The sequence below is a fragment of the Aquarana catesbeiana genome, linkage group LG01, assembly GCF_042186555.1.
Source record: "Aquarana catesbeiana isolate 2022-GZ linkage group LG01, ASM4218655v1, whole genome shotgun sequence".
NCBI lineage: Eukaryota > Metazoa > Chordata > Amphibia > Anura > Ranidae > Aquarana > Aquarana catesbeiana.
In genome coordinates, this window is record NC_133324.1 from 550,532,879 (window position 1) to 550,551,623 (window position 18,745).

An 18,745-nucleotide genomic window follows, 5' to 3' on the forward strand; every position below is an offset into this window, starting at 1 on the left:
AAAGTGCCCAACATTGAAATGGTTAAAACTTACCAGGAATTTTCCACAGTAAACCCTCTACAAAGTGTATTGGGCCCATTTCAAAATAAAAAGGTTTGTAATTTACACAAATCACAAAATTTTTATGTAAGATTTAAAACAGATATGTTACCTTTAATGCATACTCTTTTCCAGTGACAACATCCTGAGCTTCATAGACAAATGCAAATCCACCTAAAAATATAAAAGCGAATGGAAATGCCAGATTTAATTACTTTATCTTGTTTAAACATATGCAAGATAATAAAGACATTTAAAGCAGTTGGGATAAGGTACCATTAAATTACCATTAATCACCTTGAACATTAAAAGTTAATTGGTGCTCATTCATTTACTGAATGCCGGTATTCCTAATACTATGGAGATAGGACTTACCACTCATCTACATAGCTCTGGCTTACTAAGGTCATTGAGCCATGAGTTGGCATTGGCCAGTTCACATACTCCAGGGACTATAAACATCTTGTTCCCAGGTACATAGACCATAAAGAAATAAATGCATAAGTATACCAAGAACTACAAATTTTCACTTTCTGCATCCAGACCTGCTTTCATACCTCATGGCTCCCACCTCCCCCAATGCTTATCGTTTTTTTCTATTTATTTATTTATTACAGGTACTTATTTAGAGCAGTCAATTTACACACATATATAAATTACATACATTCACATCAGTTCCTGCCCTCAAGAAGCTTACAATCTCAGATCCCAATACACATTCATATTAGGGATCGACAGATTATCAGTAAGGCCGATTATTGCGGGCTGATATCAGCATTTTTAGAAGTATCGGTCACAAACTAGATTAATATTACTGATAATGGTCTCCGCGGGCATCTTTTTGGGGCCCAGAAGCCTGCAGACCCTGTGCACAGGGACGCGCGGGACACGCACACAACGTCATTACGCCTCCACGCACTGGGCCTAACGTTCTGAATCTGACAGGCTTCCCTTGCCTCGAGGCTCGAAAAGACATGCCAGCCGACCAGCCATCCACAGTGAGGTGTCAGGCCACTGAGGCCAGCCAGCCAGCCAGAACCCACCCGCAGCAAGGCGCCAGCCAGCCAGCAGACACCAACCACAAGGTGCCAGCCAACCAGTAGCCACCCACCCACAGCAGGGTGCCAGCCAGCAAGCCCACCCACAGAAGGGTGCCTGTCATTTTAACCTTACTCTTTCAAAATCCGATGCAGAGAGAAAAAGTAAAAGTGTGGTCTGGGACTATTTCTCATCTCAAACATCTCCAGGGAAAGCAGCAGTGTGCAACACATGCACAAACAATGTGAGCATGGGATCAACAACTGCAAAAAACAAAAATAAGTCAAATCTTTGGGCCTAAGAGTTCATCATGTTTAATTACATAATAATGCACAGAGAAAACAAACTGAATCACAAAGTGAAATACCACAATCCCACCAAACAACAATAAAAGATATGTTTCAGAAAAAAGCTAAGTGGCTAAATTCGGAAGGAAGATCCCAACAGCTAGACAAAGCAATCGCCAAGATGATGGTTATGGATAACCAGCCATTTACAATGGTGTCTGACTCTGGATTTCAGCGGTTGATGTACATAGCTGAGCCAAGGTACCCACTGAAGAGTGAAAAGTATTACATGCCACTTCATTGGTGTTGAATACAAAGGTGATGCAAGAATCCCACACTGGGGAGTACATTAGAGAAATTTTTCTAGGCATGCTTCAAGACTGGGGAACAAAGACCGGGTGATGCTTGTGCTTCGTGACAGCGGCGCAAACATGGTGAAAGGAATGAGGCTTGCTGAAGTGTCAGACCTCAGTTGCATGGCACACACCCCACAACTTGTGGTAAATGATGGTCTGTTAAGCCAGAGAGCTTTCATAGATATAATTGGCGTGCTGAAGAGGTGTGCAGGCCATTTCCACCATTCAGTCCTTGCCAAGCAGCGACTCAGATGCATTCACAGACCTTGGCCTACTCAAAAACTCCAATTCATGGTGGTCCAACACGTTGGAATTCAACACTTCACATGCTGCAAAGAATGCTGGAACAGAAGCAAGCTCTGAGCATCTATTCAGGCGAACATGTAGGATATAGTTGTCCTACTGCTGATCAGTGGGACACTGTAGCCAATGTCATGGAGACCCTCCACCCCATAGAGGAACTGACACTAGAGGCGAGTCATTACGACTCATCTGTGTCATCTGTCATCCCATGTGTGAGAGTGAAAGTGCTGAAGATGCTTCTTCAAGAGAATGAAGACCCAACACACGTGGCATTAAAACATTTAGGCAGGACATGAGATGAGGGACAGCCTCACCAAACGCTTTGAGAAGCATGAAGAGAATAAAAATGTTGTGCTGGCATGTCTTTTGGATTCTCGATACAAGAATCATGCTTTCTCTTCTGATGATGTATTGGCCAAGGCAAAATAATGACTGACAGAAGATCAACATGAGCTGCTGGAGGTTCCTGCAGAAAGGTCAAGTTTGGAAGAGCATGTTATTTATCTGGAAGAGCAGGATGCTGCAAATACAGACAAACGTCAAAAAAGACAATGAGCAGAAAAGAATCTTTATCGTGGTTGAATTGATGCCATGTTCAGCGTGTTATTGGGGCCTCATGCGGAGGATTCTTCTGAATGTGCATCAATAATCAGCATGGATGATGAACTTCATCTATTTGAAGGAACCAGTAATTGACAGAAGAAGTGGTGATCCTCTTCAGGCCGGGTTCACACCTATGCGAATTAGATGCGGGTTTCTCCACATGCAACTGGCATAGCAGGAGAATGTGACTGGCTTCCTATGGAACCGGTTCACATATCTCCGTTGCGGCTGCGGAGCACACTGCACAGAAACGCTGTGCATCTTTGGCTCCATTTCAGGGCCAAATTCAGGCATAGATTCGGCCCTGATTTGTCCCTGAAACGGGGAACAGGGACGCACAGCACTCCTGTGTGATTCGCAGCTGGTTCCAATGTGAACCGAGCCTAAGTGGTGGAAATAAAAATGAGGCAAGCTACAAAAGACTTGCCCCTTATGCTAGAAGATACCTCTCTGCTCCTCCTTAATCTGTACCAAGTGATCATGTTTTCAGTGAAGTGGCAGCAATTTATGAAAAAAAAAAAAAAAAAAAAAAAAAAAAAAAAAAAAACAGAACCCGCTTAACAGGTGAACATGCTGAAATGTTATGCTTTTTGCACTATAATATTGTTTTACTTAAATACTGGGAGGTATTGAAGAAAGTTTAGCGTCAGTGTGTCCCGTCCACTGTCCAGCTTTTTGCACTGCAGTTGTGATTTAAATGTAATCAGTGCAGTGCAATGCACTAGTAACAGTTATACTTTTTCTATGTTTTGGGAAGTAATTTAAGAATGTATTGTTTTTCAAGCACTTTATTTTTCCCTGTTTGCTTTTAGGCCCGGTTCACACTGATGCGAGTTCATGACGAATATGATGCGTCAAAAACACTTTAAATTCGCATGTCATCCCTAAAGTCATTGTTTTCAATGACGGTCGTTCACATACATGCGTTGCGATTACTCTACGAATGCGATGCGATTAAAAAAAAGGATCTTGTGCGAGTTTACTGCGTTGCGAATTTAGTCATCATAGATATGAACGTAAATTGTTCTTGAATCGCATTCATGGTTCACATATGTGCGAATTCCACCACACTACTCTCCACAAAAACCAGGAGTTACACAGGAAGTTAACACCTTTTTTTTTTTTTTTTTTACATTATGATTCCATTGGCTAGAATATCAATCGCAGCTATGTCCAACTCCTGAAATTCGCACCTCACAAAAGGACAAAAAACGGAGCAAAAATCACAGCGCATCAGTGTGAACCGGGCCTTAGACCTCGTTCATCACACCATGGGTCACTGCAGACAGAGATGACTGAAAACCTGTGTGCGTTTTTCTTCCATTAGTTTTCATGTGAAGAACAAGCCCTTAATGTTTAAATTTTAATAAACATTAACATGTTCAGTTTATACCAGATTTGTGCATAAAATTGGTGTTATTTTTGAAAAGTTTAAATATACAAAACATCGGCAAATAATAAATCGGCAGGAGAGGTGGCCGAAATTTTGGTATCATATTGGTTTCGGCACTGAAAAAACAGTATCGGTCGATCCCCAATTCATACATACACATACTAGGACCAAATGAAACAGGATCCTATTAACCTACCAACATGTCTTTGGAGTGTGGGATGAAACTGGAGAACCCGGAGAAGACCCATGCAGGCACAGGGAGAACATGCAAACTCCGTGGAGGTAGTGCCATGGTTGGGATTCAACCGTTTATTCTTCAGTTTCTTCTTACAGTGCTTTAAAAGGTTAATTTTTTCTGGCTTAATATGAAAAATGAATGGAATGTCCATCACAAAGTAAACAGATTAAGATCCATTTGTTAGATTTAATAATGGTTACTTGCATAATGCTGTCTGCTTTTACCATTTATACGGTTTTCAGCAAGCACGATTGTGTCGATATGTCATGTGCATGTTAATGGCAATTTGACTGTCCTGCCCTCAGATAAAGAATTTACACAAAAAATTAAAAATCATCCAATGCACAAGACAGCATGCAGGGAAAATTGGAAGTTGCAGGTCCTTCTAAACTACTTTATTGTGAAAGGCTTTCCCACCCTCCGCCATTACTAGGTTATGTGCATTATTTATAATGCAATCCTATTATTAAATAATGACTTGCAGTGAGAGTCCTCCACTGCTCTGTCCAACTCCTGAGCAGATCTGAGAACTGCAAGGCACAGATGTGGCATGTACAAAACTATGGATTCCAAATAGCTTACTAAGGCTTAATGTACACGCAATGTTTTTACAACCTCTCCTGAACAATTTAACTTGACAGATAGTAACTCACGTTTAAAAACGTCCGTTTTCCCACGTTTACGAGCATATTTTTTTTTTTTCAAAATAGCCAAAAATGAAAAACGCATGTAAACGAAATCCAGCTAAATGCAAGTTACCACGCTTTGAAGCGTTTGGCGCTTGAAATGCCTCTAAACTCAGTGTCTGAACTCATTTTTTTGCTTTTCAAAAAAGGCCTCTAAACTCAACTGCCTAAAAACGACATTAACCACTTCCCGTCCGGCCTATAGCGGATTGACGTCCGGGAAGTGGTTCCGTTATCCTGACTGGGCGTCATATGACGTCCAGCAGGATAACATGGGGGCACGCATCGCGGCGATCGGTGGAGCGGTGTGTCAGTCTAAAATATTTTACAGCGCACACATACAAGAATGACATTTCCTGCAGGGCTAGTTAAAAACACCTGAACACCTGAACATATTCAAAAAATACGGGGGTTTGGTCACACTATATGGTCATATAGTGCTAAGCCCACTTACTGCGACAAAGTACCCCGAATTAGTGGGTCCTACACTAGTAATAGAATGGAAGATCCTCTGTCTCAACCATGGGAGCTGAACTCCTCTATGTGGGAGAACTGAAAGGGATACATCCTAATCACTGGTGGCCACTAAATAGGAGGTAATGACCTATAAGACCTATTATAGGTCTTACAGCAGCACCATCTTGAATTTAAATGCATTGTATGGTGTGCCCCCCAAATATGTACTTGTATGTTGTAATAGGCCCTGACCAGGTTTTTGGGCTGGAGCACCCCTCCCCCTCCTCATTACCTCCTATTTAGTGGCCACCAGTGATTAGGATGTATCCCTTTCAGTTCTCCCACATAGAGGAGTTCAGCTCCCATGGTTGAGACAGAGGATCTTCCATTCTATTACTAGTGTAGGACCCACTAATTCGGGGTACTTTGTCGCAGTAAGTGGGCTTAGCACTATATGACCATATAGTGTGACCAAACCCCCGTATTTTTTGAATATGTTCAGGTGTTCAGGTGTTTTTAACTAGCCCTGCAGGAAATGTCATTCTTGTATGTGTGCGCTGTAAAATATTTTGTACTGTATTATAGGTCTTACAGCAGCACCATCTTGAATTTAAATGCATTGTATGGTGTGCCCCCAAATATGTACTTGTACGGTGTGTCAGTCTGACACACAGCTACGCCGATCTTGGTAAAGAGCCTCCGGCGGAGGCTCTTTACCACGCGATCAGCCGTGTCCAATCACAGCTGATCACGATGTCAATAGGAAGAGCCGTTGATCGGCTTTTCCTCACTCGCGTCTGACAGACGTGAGTAGAGGAGAGCCAATCGGCAGCTCTCCTGACAGGGGGGGTCTGCGCTGATTGTTTATCAGCGCAGCCCCCCCCTCAGATGACCACACTGGACCACCAGGGATTGCCACTAGGACCACCAGGGAAGGGGCAACATGTGGATGGCCAGGTATGTACCCCATGGCCATCCACATGTGCCCAATCTGTGCCAATCAGTGCCCACAAATGGACACTGGCACCATAATATTGCCTAGATGCCCAGCAATGCCACCCTTAGGAGCATCAGTGCCACCCATCAGTGTCCATCGTGCCACCTGTCAGTGACCATCAGTGCCCACCTATCAGTGCCCATCATAAGTAGCCAGTGCCACCCATAAGTACCCATCAATGCCACCGAGTGCCCATCGGTGCCACATATCAGTGCCCACCAGTGCCCATCAATGCCACCTCATCGGTGCCCATCAGTGCCGCCGTATCAGTGCCCGTCAGTGCAGCCATATCAGTGCAGCCATATCAGTGCCCATCATTGAAGAAGAAAACTTACTTATTTACAAAAATTTTTAACAGAAGCAAAGAAAAACTTGTTTTTTTTCAAAATTTTCGGTCTTTTTTTATTTGTTGCGCAAAATATAAAAACCACAGGAGGTGATCAAATACCACCAAAAGAAAGCTCTATTTGTGGGAACAAAATGATAAAAAAATTGTTTGGGTACAGTGTAGCATGACCGCGCAATTGTCATTCAAATAGCGACAGCGCTGAAATTTGAAAATTGGCCTGTGCGGGAAGGTGTCTAAGTGCCTGGTATTGAAGTGGTTAAACAAACCTTTGTACACATAAGATAACATTGGATGAGTTCAGGGGCAGCTGAAAAAAGCAGCCAACTGCCTCTGAACGTCCGTTTACCAGCAGCAGTGTACATGAGGCCTCATAGTACTGCATCTATGGAGAAGCAACATTTCCACCCTAGGATGGACCACAATAACTACTCCTTTTCTTCCTAAAGCTTAAGGCCAGGAAATTTGAAAATGATCCCTTGCAGTGGGGCTGCACCTCAACTACAAAAGTTAATTATTAGTTTAGATCTAGTTAAAGTAGACTTTCTTACTAGATTTTCTGCTCCTCTGCACTGCTAGACTGGTCCCTGCATCATCTTCGCTCCAACGGTCTAAGATCCTGATGTCATTAAGACCAATGCAGGGTCCACAGTCCTTTATTGGGTGTGATGACGTCAAAGGACAGTTCACTGAGAAGTGCCACCTGCCAGGAGAGTGGAGGACCAGGTAAGTAAAAGGGCTAGACAAAACAAGCGATGCAGGTGCAGCCACCAAGGCATGATTTGCAAGTTTCCTGGGAGTTGGGTTTTAAAGATGGGGGGGTTCTGCAATAGCATTGGTATGCGGCCGTACCCGGGTGACACGCCAGAGGGCGACGCCAGGCTCACACTGGCACCGCATTGAGAGGGGCGCCGCGGCTCCCTCCTTTCCCTCCGGGGATCTCCTCTGCTCCATGCGATGTGCTGGGAGAGTGGGGGAGGAGGAAGTGAGGAAGAGACAGACTGGGTGCCCGGGATCCAACCGTCCCCACAGGGCGCGGCCTCAAATCATATCTCTGTCCCCGCCGGCTGCACTCACTGCCACTTCCTCCTCGGCTCTGACGTGTACACAGAGGAGGGAGGGAGAGCCGAGGATGAGGAGGGACACCATCCAGGGAGGGGGGCAGATTTGAAGTTTGACCCCCTCACCCCAGCGCAATTCCTCTCACCTCCCAAAAGCACACATCCTCTAACCCCCCCCCAATCAAAGATCCCATCTCCATCCATCTCCCCCCGATCCCATCCAGCATCCATCCCCCCTGATCTTGATCCCATCCCGGCTCCATCCACCCCCCCGATCTTATACCCGCGTCATCCACCCCCCCCCCCCCGATTCTATCCCCGCTCCACCCATCCCCCTGATCCCAATCCGGCTCTATCCATCCCCCCCCCCCCCCGATCCCATCCCCGCTCCATCCATCTCCCCTGATCCCACCCCGGCTCCATCAATTCCCTGATCCCATTTACGGTCAGGGTTTAAAGTGTGCATTAAAGCATAACTAAGCCCAAAAGCAAAATATAACATATTGTGGTTTACCAGTTCTTGGATGAGGAAGCTGCATTTATTTTCTTATTACTTGCCAATTTCCATTTTACTCAGTAATTAGCTTTTACCTAATTTTGGTAATCCTGCAAATATATTTTCAGTCCCTGACTGGCTATACTCACATCTCCACTGTATCCATGGAGGGAATCATGGTTGGCCACCTAGGCTGGATTTCAAACATTGCTGCTTTTGTTCATCTTTGTTACATGAGGATGATCCGTTTATGTCACAGAAAGTACAGTGCCTTGAAAAAGTATTCATACCCCTTAAAATTGTCCACGTTTTGTCATGTTACAACCAAAAGCGTAAATTTATTTTATTGGAATTTTAGATGATAGACCAACACAAAGTGGCACAGAATTGTGAAGTGGCAGGAAAATAATAAATGGTTTTCAAAATTTTTTACAAATAAAGATCTGAAAAGTTTTGCGTGCATTTGTATTTAGCCCCCTTTACTCTGATGCCGCCAACTAAAATCCAGTGGAACCAATTGCCTTCAGAAGTCACCTAATTAGTAAATATAATCCACATATGTGTAATTTAATCTCAGTATAAATCGTTGTTCTGTGGAGCCCTCAGAGGTTTGTTAGGGAACCTTAGTGAACAAACAGCATCATGAAGTCCAAGGAACACACCAGACAGGTAAGGCAGGGTTAGGTTGTAAAAAGAATATCTCAAGCTTTGAACATCTCAAGGAGTACTGTTCAATCCATCATCCGAAAATGGAAAGAGTATGGCACAACTGTAAACCTACCAAGACATGGCTGTCCACCTAAACTGACAGGGCGGCCAAGGAGAACATTGATCAGAAAAGCAGCCAAGAGGCCCATGGTAACTCTGGAGGAGCTGCAGAGATCTACAGCTCAGGAGGGAGAATCTGTCTACAGGATAACTATTAGTCGTGCACTCCACAAATCTGGCCTTTATAGAAGAGTGGCAAGAAGAAAGCCATAAGAAGTCCAGTTTGCAGTTTGCCAGAAGCCATGTGGGGGACACAGCAATCATGTGGAAGAAGGAGCCCTGGTCAGATGAGACCAAAATTTAACTTTTTGGTCTAAAAGCAAAATGCTATGTGTGATGGAAAACTAACACTGCACATCACCCTGAACACACCATCCCCACCAAGAAACATGTTGTGATGCTTTTCCTCAGCAGGTCCAGGGAAGCTGGTCAGAGTTGATGGGAAGATGGATGGAGCCAAATACAGGGCAATCTTAGAAGAAAATCTGTCAGGGTCTGCAAAAGACTTGGGGCAGAGGTTCACCTTCCGGCAGGACAACCACCCTAAACATACAGCCATAGCTACAATGGAATGGTTTAGATCAAAGCATATTCATGTGTTAGAATGGCCCAGTCAAAGTGCAGACCTAAATCCAATTGAGAATCTGTGGCAAGATTTGAAAATTGCTGTTCAGACACTCTCCATCCAATCTGACAGAGCTTGAGCTATTTTGAGAAGAAGAATGGGCAAAAATGTCACTCTCTAGATGTGCAAAGCTGGTAGAGACATATCCAAAAAGACTTGCAGCTGTAATTACAGTGAAAGGTGGTTCTACAAAGTATTGACTCAGGGGGGCTGAATACAAATGCACGCCACACTTTTCACATATTTATTTGGAAAATATTTTGAAAACCATTTATCATTTTTCTTCAACTTCACAATTATGAGTCACTTTGTGTTGGTATATCACATAAAATCCCAATAAAATAAATACATTTACGTTTTTGGTTGTAACGTGACAAAATGTGGAAAATTTCAAGGGGTATGAATAATTTTTCAAGGCACTGTAAAAAAAGACACAGCAAAGTTAATGGAGCCACCACATCCAAGGACTGGCAAGTTTAGAAATATCAAATTTTTTGTTTTTAATGTTTACTTCTCTTTTAACGGCTTGCCGACTGCATCACGAAGATGTACGACGTCAAAGCAGCCTCCCTGCATGGAATCACATACGTAGCATGCTCGAGTAGGAGGCGCGCCCGCTGGCCCGGCTGTGCTGTGATTTAGCAGAGCACATGCCAATCAGCGGGTCCCAGCTAATGATCGACTGCTGGCACCCAGTGATCGGTTTGGAACTTTCCCAAACACAGCTCTGTGAATGTAAACACAGGGCTGTGTTCAGTGGCAGGGAATCTCGTTGTTTGTTCATTCCCTGCTAAGCAGAGAATTAAAACAACTATATCCCCAGTAAATGCAGCACACATACACACACACAAACACTAATTAGGCACACATTTAACCCCTTGATTACTACAGATGTCAACCCCTTCCTGCCCAGTGTCATTAGTACAGTGACAGTGCATATTAGCACCAATCACTGTAATAATGTCACTGGTGATGTCAGTGGCAGTTAGGCCCCTTTCACACTTGTGAAACCTGAAAGTCACATGACTGACGTGACTTGAGGCAATGCTTGTCTAATCTTGAGGTCCATGGACCTCAAGTCGCATGAAAGTCGGACCAATGTAGTGCAGGGACTACTTTGAAGTCGCACAGGTATGAACGGTACCCATTGGAAATCATGGGGTACGACGTGTCATGAGACTTTGCAGTCCCAAGTCGAAGGACAAGCCGCACAAGTGACACACACACACATACATACATACATACATACATACATACATACATACACAGTGGGGATCGAAAGTTTGGGCACCCCAGGTAAAAATGTGTATTAATGTGCATAACGAAGCCAAGGAAAGATGGAAAAATCTCCAAATGGCATCAAATTACAGATTAGACATTCTTATAATATGTCAAAAAAAGTTAGATTTTATTTCCATCATTTACACTTTCAAAATTACAGAAAACAAAAAAATGGCGTCTGCAAAAGTTTGGGCACCCTGCAGAATTTATAGCATGCACTGGCCCCTTTGCAAAGCTGAGACCTGCCAGTGTCATGGATTGTTGTCAATCATCATCTGGGAAGACCAGGTGATGTCAATCTCAAAGGTTTTAAATGGCCAGACTCATCTGACCTTGCCCCAACAATCAGCACCATGGGTTCTTCTAAGCAGTTGTCTAGAAAACTGAAACTGAAAATAGTTGACGCTCACAAAGCTGGAGAAGGCTATAAGAAGATAGCAAAGCGTTTTCAGATGTCAATATCCTCTGTTCGGAATGTAATTAAGAAATGGCAGTCATCAGGAACAGTTAAAGCAAGATCTGGAAGACCAAGAAAAATATCAGACAGAACAGCTCGCAGGATTGTGAGAAAAGCAATTCAAAAGCCACATTTGACTGCACGATCCCTCCAGAAAGATCTGGCAGACACTGGAGTTATGGTACACTATTCAACTATAAAGAGACACTTGTACAAATATGGTCTTCATGGAAGAGTCATCAGAAGAAAACCTCTTCTACGTCCTCACCACAAAAATCAGCGTTTGAACTTTGCAAATGAACATATAGACAAGCCTGAGGCATTTTGGAAACAAGTTCTGTGGACCGATGAGGTTAAAATAGAACTTTTTGGCCGGAATGAGCAAAGGTATGTTTGGAGAAGAAAGGGCACAGAATTTAATGAAAAGAACCTCTGTCCAACTGTTAAGCATGGGGGTGGATCAATCATGCTTTGGGGTTGTATTGCAGCCAGTGGCACAGGGAACATTTCACGAGTAGAAGGAAAAATGAATTCAATAAAATTTCAGCAAATTTTGGATGGTAACTTGATGCCATCTGTGAAAAAGCTGAAGTTAAAGAGAGGATGGCTTCTACAAATGGATAATGATCCTAAACACACCTCAAAATCCACGGGGAATTACATCAAGAGGCGTAAACTGAAGTTTTTGCCATGGCCTTCACAATCTCCTGACCTCAACATTATTGAAAATCTATGGATAGACCTTAAAAGAGCAGTGCGTGACAGACAGCCCAGAAATCTCAAAGAACTGGAAGACTTTTGTAAGGAAGAATGGGCAAAGATACCTCAAACAAGAATTGAAAGACTCTTGGCTGGCTACAAAAAAAGTTTACAAGCTGTGATACTTGCCAAAGGGGGGCAGTACAAGATATTAACTCTGCAGGGTGCCCAAACTTTTGCAGATGCCATTTTTTTGTTTTCTGTAATTTTGAAAGTGTAAATGATAGAAATAAAATCTAACTTTTTGTTTGACATATTATAAGAATGTCTAATCTGTAATTTGATTTTGATTTTTGCCCAAACTTTCGATCCCCACTGTGTATAATTAGAGATATATATATATATCTCTTTCACATAAACCAATCAATATACCCTTATTGGGATTTCTTTTTTACCAAGGACATGATTTTAATATTCCAACACCTCAACCACTTCTCAAATACTCAAACTAACCTCCTCTTTTAATCTAAAGCAATGATGGACACAAACCTCCACTTACTCCAATGAAAACACTCTCGACCTTGTATTCTCCCACCTCTCTAAAACCCCCTTTCCCCTCTCTGATCACAACCTTATCCATTTCACACTTTCCCAGTCTCCTACCTCCCATGCTGCCAACTGGCAAACCATTACTCGCAGGAACCTTCGCCACCTCAACCCTTCTTTTCTTCATTTTGCTACTGACTGCCTTTATGATAAAATTGCACCCCTGTCCTGCCCAGACCTGATCACTTCCATCTACAACAACATACTGTCATCTTCCCTGGATACAGTTGCTCCTCTTTCTACATGCAGAACCAGGCCTCATCTGCTACAACCCTGGCAAACACAGGACACCAGAGTCTTAAGTGACGCAGCCGTGCTCTTGAGCGAGAGTGGCATAAAATGAAATCCCTGAAAGACTTCACAAATCTAGCTTTCTCAAAATACAACTCCTGCCTCCACAATGCTAAACAAACCCACTACAACCCCCCCCCCCTTAATCAAAACCCTCTCACCCAAACCTCATCAACTCTTTTCTACCCTTTAATTCACCCCCACCCATCAACTTGCTTACTGCCCACGAGATTGCCAATAATTTAAAAAAAGAAAATCAACACAATTCATGATGAGATAGCTAGCACCCAGCTTCCTCCCACAACCAACAGATTAGGTTCAACGCCGGACTCAATACTTTCCTCTTTCAGCCCTGTTACCACTGATGAAGCTGCCAAACTCCTTTCCACTGGCCCACCTCACCACCTGTTCCCTGGACCCTGTCCTCTCACAATTATTGTGACCACCTTCCTGCTCTCTCTTAACCACTTCAATACCAGGCACTTATTCACCTTCCCGCCCAGACCAATTTTCAGCTTTCAGCGCTCTCACATTTTGAATGACAATTACTCAGTCATGCTACACTGTATCCAAACAAAAATTTTACCATTTTCTTCTCACAAATAGAGCTTTCTTTTGGTGGTATTTAATCACCGCTGGGTTTTTTTATTTTTTGCGATATAAGCGAAAAAACAGCGAAAATTTTGAAAAAAAAAAAAACACACTTTTTTTAGTTTCTATTGTAAAATTTTGCAAATAAGTCATTTTTCTTCATAAATTTGTGGCAAAATTTATACTGCTACATATCTTTGGTAAAAATAATCCAAATTAATGTATATTATTTGGTCTTTGTGAAAGTTAGAGAGTCTACAAACTATGGTGCCAATCACTGAAAATTGATCACATCTGATGTACTGAAGGCCTATCTCATTTCTTGAGACACTAAGAAGCCAGGAAAGTACAAATACCCCCCAAATGACCCTTTATGGAAAGTAGACAGTCCACGGTATTTACTAAGAGGCATGGTGAGTTTTTTGAAGTTGTAATTTTTTCACACAATTCTTGGGAAAATTATTTTTTTTTTTTTTTTTTTTTTTTTTTTTTACACAAACTGGTCATATTAACAGGTTATTTCTCTCACACAGCATATGCATAAGTTCAACTACACCCCAAAATACATTCTGCTACTCCTCCCGAGTATGGCGATACCACATGTGTGAGACTTTTACGCAGCCTGGCCATATACAAAGGCCCAACATTGAAGTAGCACTTTCAGGCGTTCTACAAGCATAAATTGCACATATCCTTTCTCAACCACCTATTACACTTTTGAAGGCCCTGGAGCACCAGGGCAATGGAATTGTCCACAAAATAACCCCATTTTGGAAAGCACACACCCCAACGTATAATCTATGAGGCATAATGAGTGTTTTGAACGGTTCATTTTTTTTCCAGGTGGTTTTGAAAAATGTGGGGAAAAAAAATGAAAATGCATTTTTTTTTTTTTTTTTTTTTTTTTACACAAAGTTGTCCATTTATAAGATATTTCTAACACATAGCATGTACATAGCAAAAATGACACCCCAAAATGCATTCCGCTACTCCTCCTGAGAATGGTGATACCACATGTGTGAGACTTTTACACAGCCTGGCCACATACAGAGGCCCAACAGTGAAGTAGCACCTCCAGGCATTCTAGCAGCATTAATTACACATATAATTTTCTGACTACCGATCACATTTTTGAAGGCCCTTCATATCTCTAACACATAGCAGGTACATACCAAATAACAAAAGATTACCTGTGGTTTTAGAAGTGCAGTGGTCCACAGAGGAGAGCATCGGTCCAGGCAGCAGGCAGGAATGAGGTCAGCGACAGCAAAAGCAATCATCCAGGCAGGAATACTGTCCATAGTTCAGTAGATACTGTCAGCACAGCCAGAGCACAGCCAAAGCACAGCCAAAGTACAGGTCCAGGTAGCAGGTAGCAGGCAGAGGTGTCCTGGCAGAAATACTATCCAAAGTCAGTAGAGGCAGCAGGCAGATATATGTCAACACAGCCAAAGTATTGGTCCAAGCAGCAGGAAGAAACATGGTCCATAATGTCATGGGTCATTACAGGCAGCAATATGGTCAGCACAGCCAAAGTATTGGTCCAGGCAGCAGGAAGGACCATGAAGCTTAGGGCCAGGGGGACAGGGGTAGAGGCTTCTCCCACCCAAATCGCTTTGAAGCCTCCGGGCAACCAGACCCTGTTCTGGGAGCACAGAAAACGAAAAACTGTTTTCCTCTACTCAGAACGCTATTCTGAAGCCCCTCACATATGTGAGACCCCTGTGTACTGAAGTAGATAGCCAAAAGATCAGTCCAAGTGGCAGGCAAAAACATGGTCGATTAACAGGCCAAGTTCAGTGCACGTGGAAGTCAGAAACATGGTTTAAATCGGCAGGCAGAGGCATCGTCGGTAAACAGGCTGAGGTTGGTGCACGTGGAAGTCAGAAACGTGGTTTCAATCGGCAAGCAAAGACATCGTCGGTAAACAGGCCAGGGTCAGTTAATTAACACAGTAGCAGGCAAATGGGGAAATGGCAGTCTGCTAATAATAAGGGGAAATAATATTGGATGGATGTATGATAATTTTTGAAGCAATCTCTGATGCACAGGCCAGGTTGGGAGGGACATTGGGGACAATAATAGCTGGTATCTCTTCTTACTCCTCCTCTGCTGCATACACGGCATTTCTTTTGGCGTCTTCCTCCAGATTCTGTGGGGGGAATGTGATAGGGAAAGTGTTGCTCGTGAAGTCGACTCACGCTTTCAGAACTAATGCTTACTGGGGGGGGCGGGACCTTGTTGGTAAATGAGGGCAGCGACGATATCTTCAATATACTTCAGGTAGGTGACTTGTTGTTTTTGAGTTGCTTTTTGGTAGCAGACAAACGAATTAAAAAGGGCCAGGTGAAACGCAACTTTCTTATACCAATAACGGGACTTTCTGGTTGATAAATAGGGCTGTAGCATCTGATCGTTTAAATCCACCCCCCCCCCCCCATGTACATATTATAAAATCGTGGACACATTCTGGCTTTACAATGGGGCTGCCTCTTCTTTGGCTCTCCACCATGGTGTCATTGTGGATGGTAGAGAGGATGTGGACATCTTTCTTGTCCCTCCACTTCATGGCCAACACTTCCTCGTTCCTCACAAACGCCGATTCACCGTTTTGCAATTTTTTGGTCAACAAATTTTGTGGGAATCCCTTTTTAAAGTACCGCAGGCCGGGGTTTTTTTACTATAAAAGGTGACGAAAAAGGGGCAGGCTGGTATAATAGTTGTCGACATATAAATGGTATCCTTTGTCGAACAGGGGGTATGCCAGCTCCCAGACAATTTTACAACTGGTTCCAATATATGTGGGGCAATCATGGGGCTGGAGCTGGGAATCTTTGCCTTCGTAGATCCGGAAATGTGAAGACATATCCAGTGGCTCGATCGCATAATTGATTTAATTTCACCCCATACCTGGCTCTCTTGCTTGGTATATACTGCTTGAAGTGCAGTCGGCCAGTGAAATGTATGAGGGACTCGTCCACACAAATTTTTTGGTCTGGGATAAAAACGTCTCTAAATCGCTGGGAAAAGGAATGGATTAGGGGGCGTATCTTGTACAATTTATCATGGTTGGGATGATCTCGGGGAGGGCACTGTGAATTGTCATTGAAGTGGAGAAAACGCATAATCATGTCGTATCTTGTCCTGGACATGACAGCGGAATATATGGGCATGTGGTGGATGGGGTTGGTGGACCAATATGCATGGACTTAGTTCTTTTTTGTAAGCCCCATATTAAACGTAAGGCCCAAAAATAATTTAAATTCGTCCAGTGTTAGACGTCGCCACTGGAACATGCGGGCTTAGGAAGAATTAGGGTTGGCAGCAATAAATTGGGATGCATACAGGTTAGTTTGATCCACCATATTCTGCAGCAAATCTTGTGGGAAAAATAAAGAAAAACAATCACATTGAGAAAAATGTGTAGTGTCGGGCTGCACACCTGGCAGTGAAAGGGGGGATGATAGCGGATCCTGAGTTGGCAGGCAACCATAAGGGGTTTGCCAGGGCATCGGGAAGGTAGAACTGGGGCTGGGTTCTTCGGGTTGGCCGTGTGATTCCAGTGATTGTACTGGGCTCCTCTTACTGGGGCCTGGCGCTGCTAGTGGTGGGCAAATCTCGTGATCTCGGTCCTGATCTCATTCTTTTGGGAGGGACGGTTTCCTCCAAGGACTCGGACTCCGATCCACTATCCTCCACTGGCTCGTATTCTGAACCAGAATCGGATGATGGGAGCTCCCCGCTGCTCTCATCATCCGACATGGTAAGAAGGGCATATGCCTCCTCAGGTGTGTAAACCCTTTGCGACATTATGGTAGTGCTTTTTGGCAGGCCTATGTAATGGTACTGCTGGCGGTAGTGGTGGTACCGATGTGGTATTAGTGGCGGGCCTGTGTGGTGGTACAGGTGGTGGTACCGATCGTGGTACAGGTAGCGGTACGTGTGGTGGTGGCAGTACGAGTGGTGGTACTGGTAACAGGCCTGTGTGGCGGTATAGATGGTGGGCCTGATGGCGGAACTGGCGGTGGTACCGATGGCGGTACCGATAGTGGGCCTGATGGCAGGACAGGCTGTGGTACCGATGGCGGTACTGGTAGCCTGTGTGGCGGTACCAACGGCGGTACTGGTAGCCTGTGTGGCGGTTCCAATGGCGGTACTGGTAGCCTGTGTGGCGGTTCCAATGGCGGTACTGGTAGCCTGTGTGGCGGTACCAATGGCGGTACTGGTAGCCTGTGTGGCGGTACCAATGGCGGTACTGATAGCCTGTGTGGCGGTACCAATGGCGGTACTGGTAGCCTGTGTGGCGGTACCAATGGCGGTACTGGTAGCCTGTGTGGCGGTACCAATGGCGGTACTGGTAGCCTGTGTGGCGGTACCAATGGCGGTACTGGTAGCCTGTGTGGCGGTACCAATGGCGGTACTGGTAGCCTGTGTGGCGGTACCAATGGCGGTACCGGTAGCCTGTGAGGCGGTACCAATGGCGGTACTGGTAGCCTGTGTGGCGGTACCAATGGCGGTACTGGTAGCCTGTGTGGCGGTACCAATGGCGGTACTGGTAGCCTGTGTGGCGGTACCAATGGCGGTACTGGTAGCCTGTGTGGCGGTACCAATGGCGGTACTGGTAGCCTGTGTGGCGGTACCAATGGCGGTGCTGGTAGCCTGTGTGGCGGTACCAATGGCGGTGCTGGTAGCCTGTGTGGCGGTACCAATGGCGGTGCTGGTAGCCTGTGTGGCGGTACCAATGGCGGTGCTGGTAGCCTGTGTGGCGGTACCAATGGCGGTGCTGGTAGCCTGTGTGGCGGTACCAATGGCGGTGCTGGTAGCCTGTGTGGCGGTACCAATGGCGGTACTGGTAGCCTGTGTGGCGGTACCAATGGCGGTGCTGGTAGCCTGTGTGGCGGTACCAATGGCGGTGCTGGTAGCCTGTGTGGTGGTACCAATGGCGGTACTGGTAGCCTGTGTGGCGGTACCAATGGCGGTGGGCCTGTGACAGATGGGCTGACTGACAGATGGGCTGGGCTGTGTGAGAGGTCGTGTTGTGCACAGTATACAGACAGAACACTGATATCTCACTTACTGATCCCTGCTCTCTCCTCACACAATCGGTGTGTGACGAGAGAGCAGAGAT

At 44.6% G+C, this 18,745-nt stretch overlaps 1 protein-coding gene across 2 annotated transcripts in view; it reads right to left on the reverse strand.

Annotated features, from left to right (window-relative positions):
- GAK (cyclin G associated kinase) overlaps positions 1-18,745 on the reverse strand; it is a 181,754-nt gene that overhangs the window by 150,484 nt on the left and 12,525 nt on the right. For both annotated transcript variants that reach the window (XM_073595786.1, XM_073595780.1), the window contains exon 2: positions 152-213. In XM_073595786.1, coding sequence (XP_073451887.1) covers positions 152-213 — 62 coding nt within the window. The remainder of the gene's footprint in view (positions 1-151; positions 214-18,745) is intronic.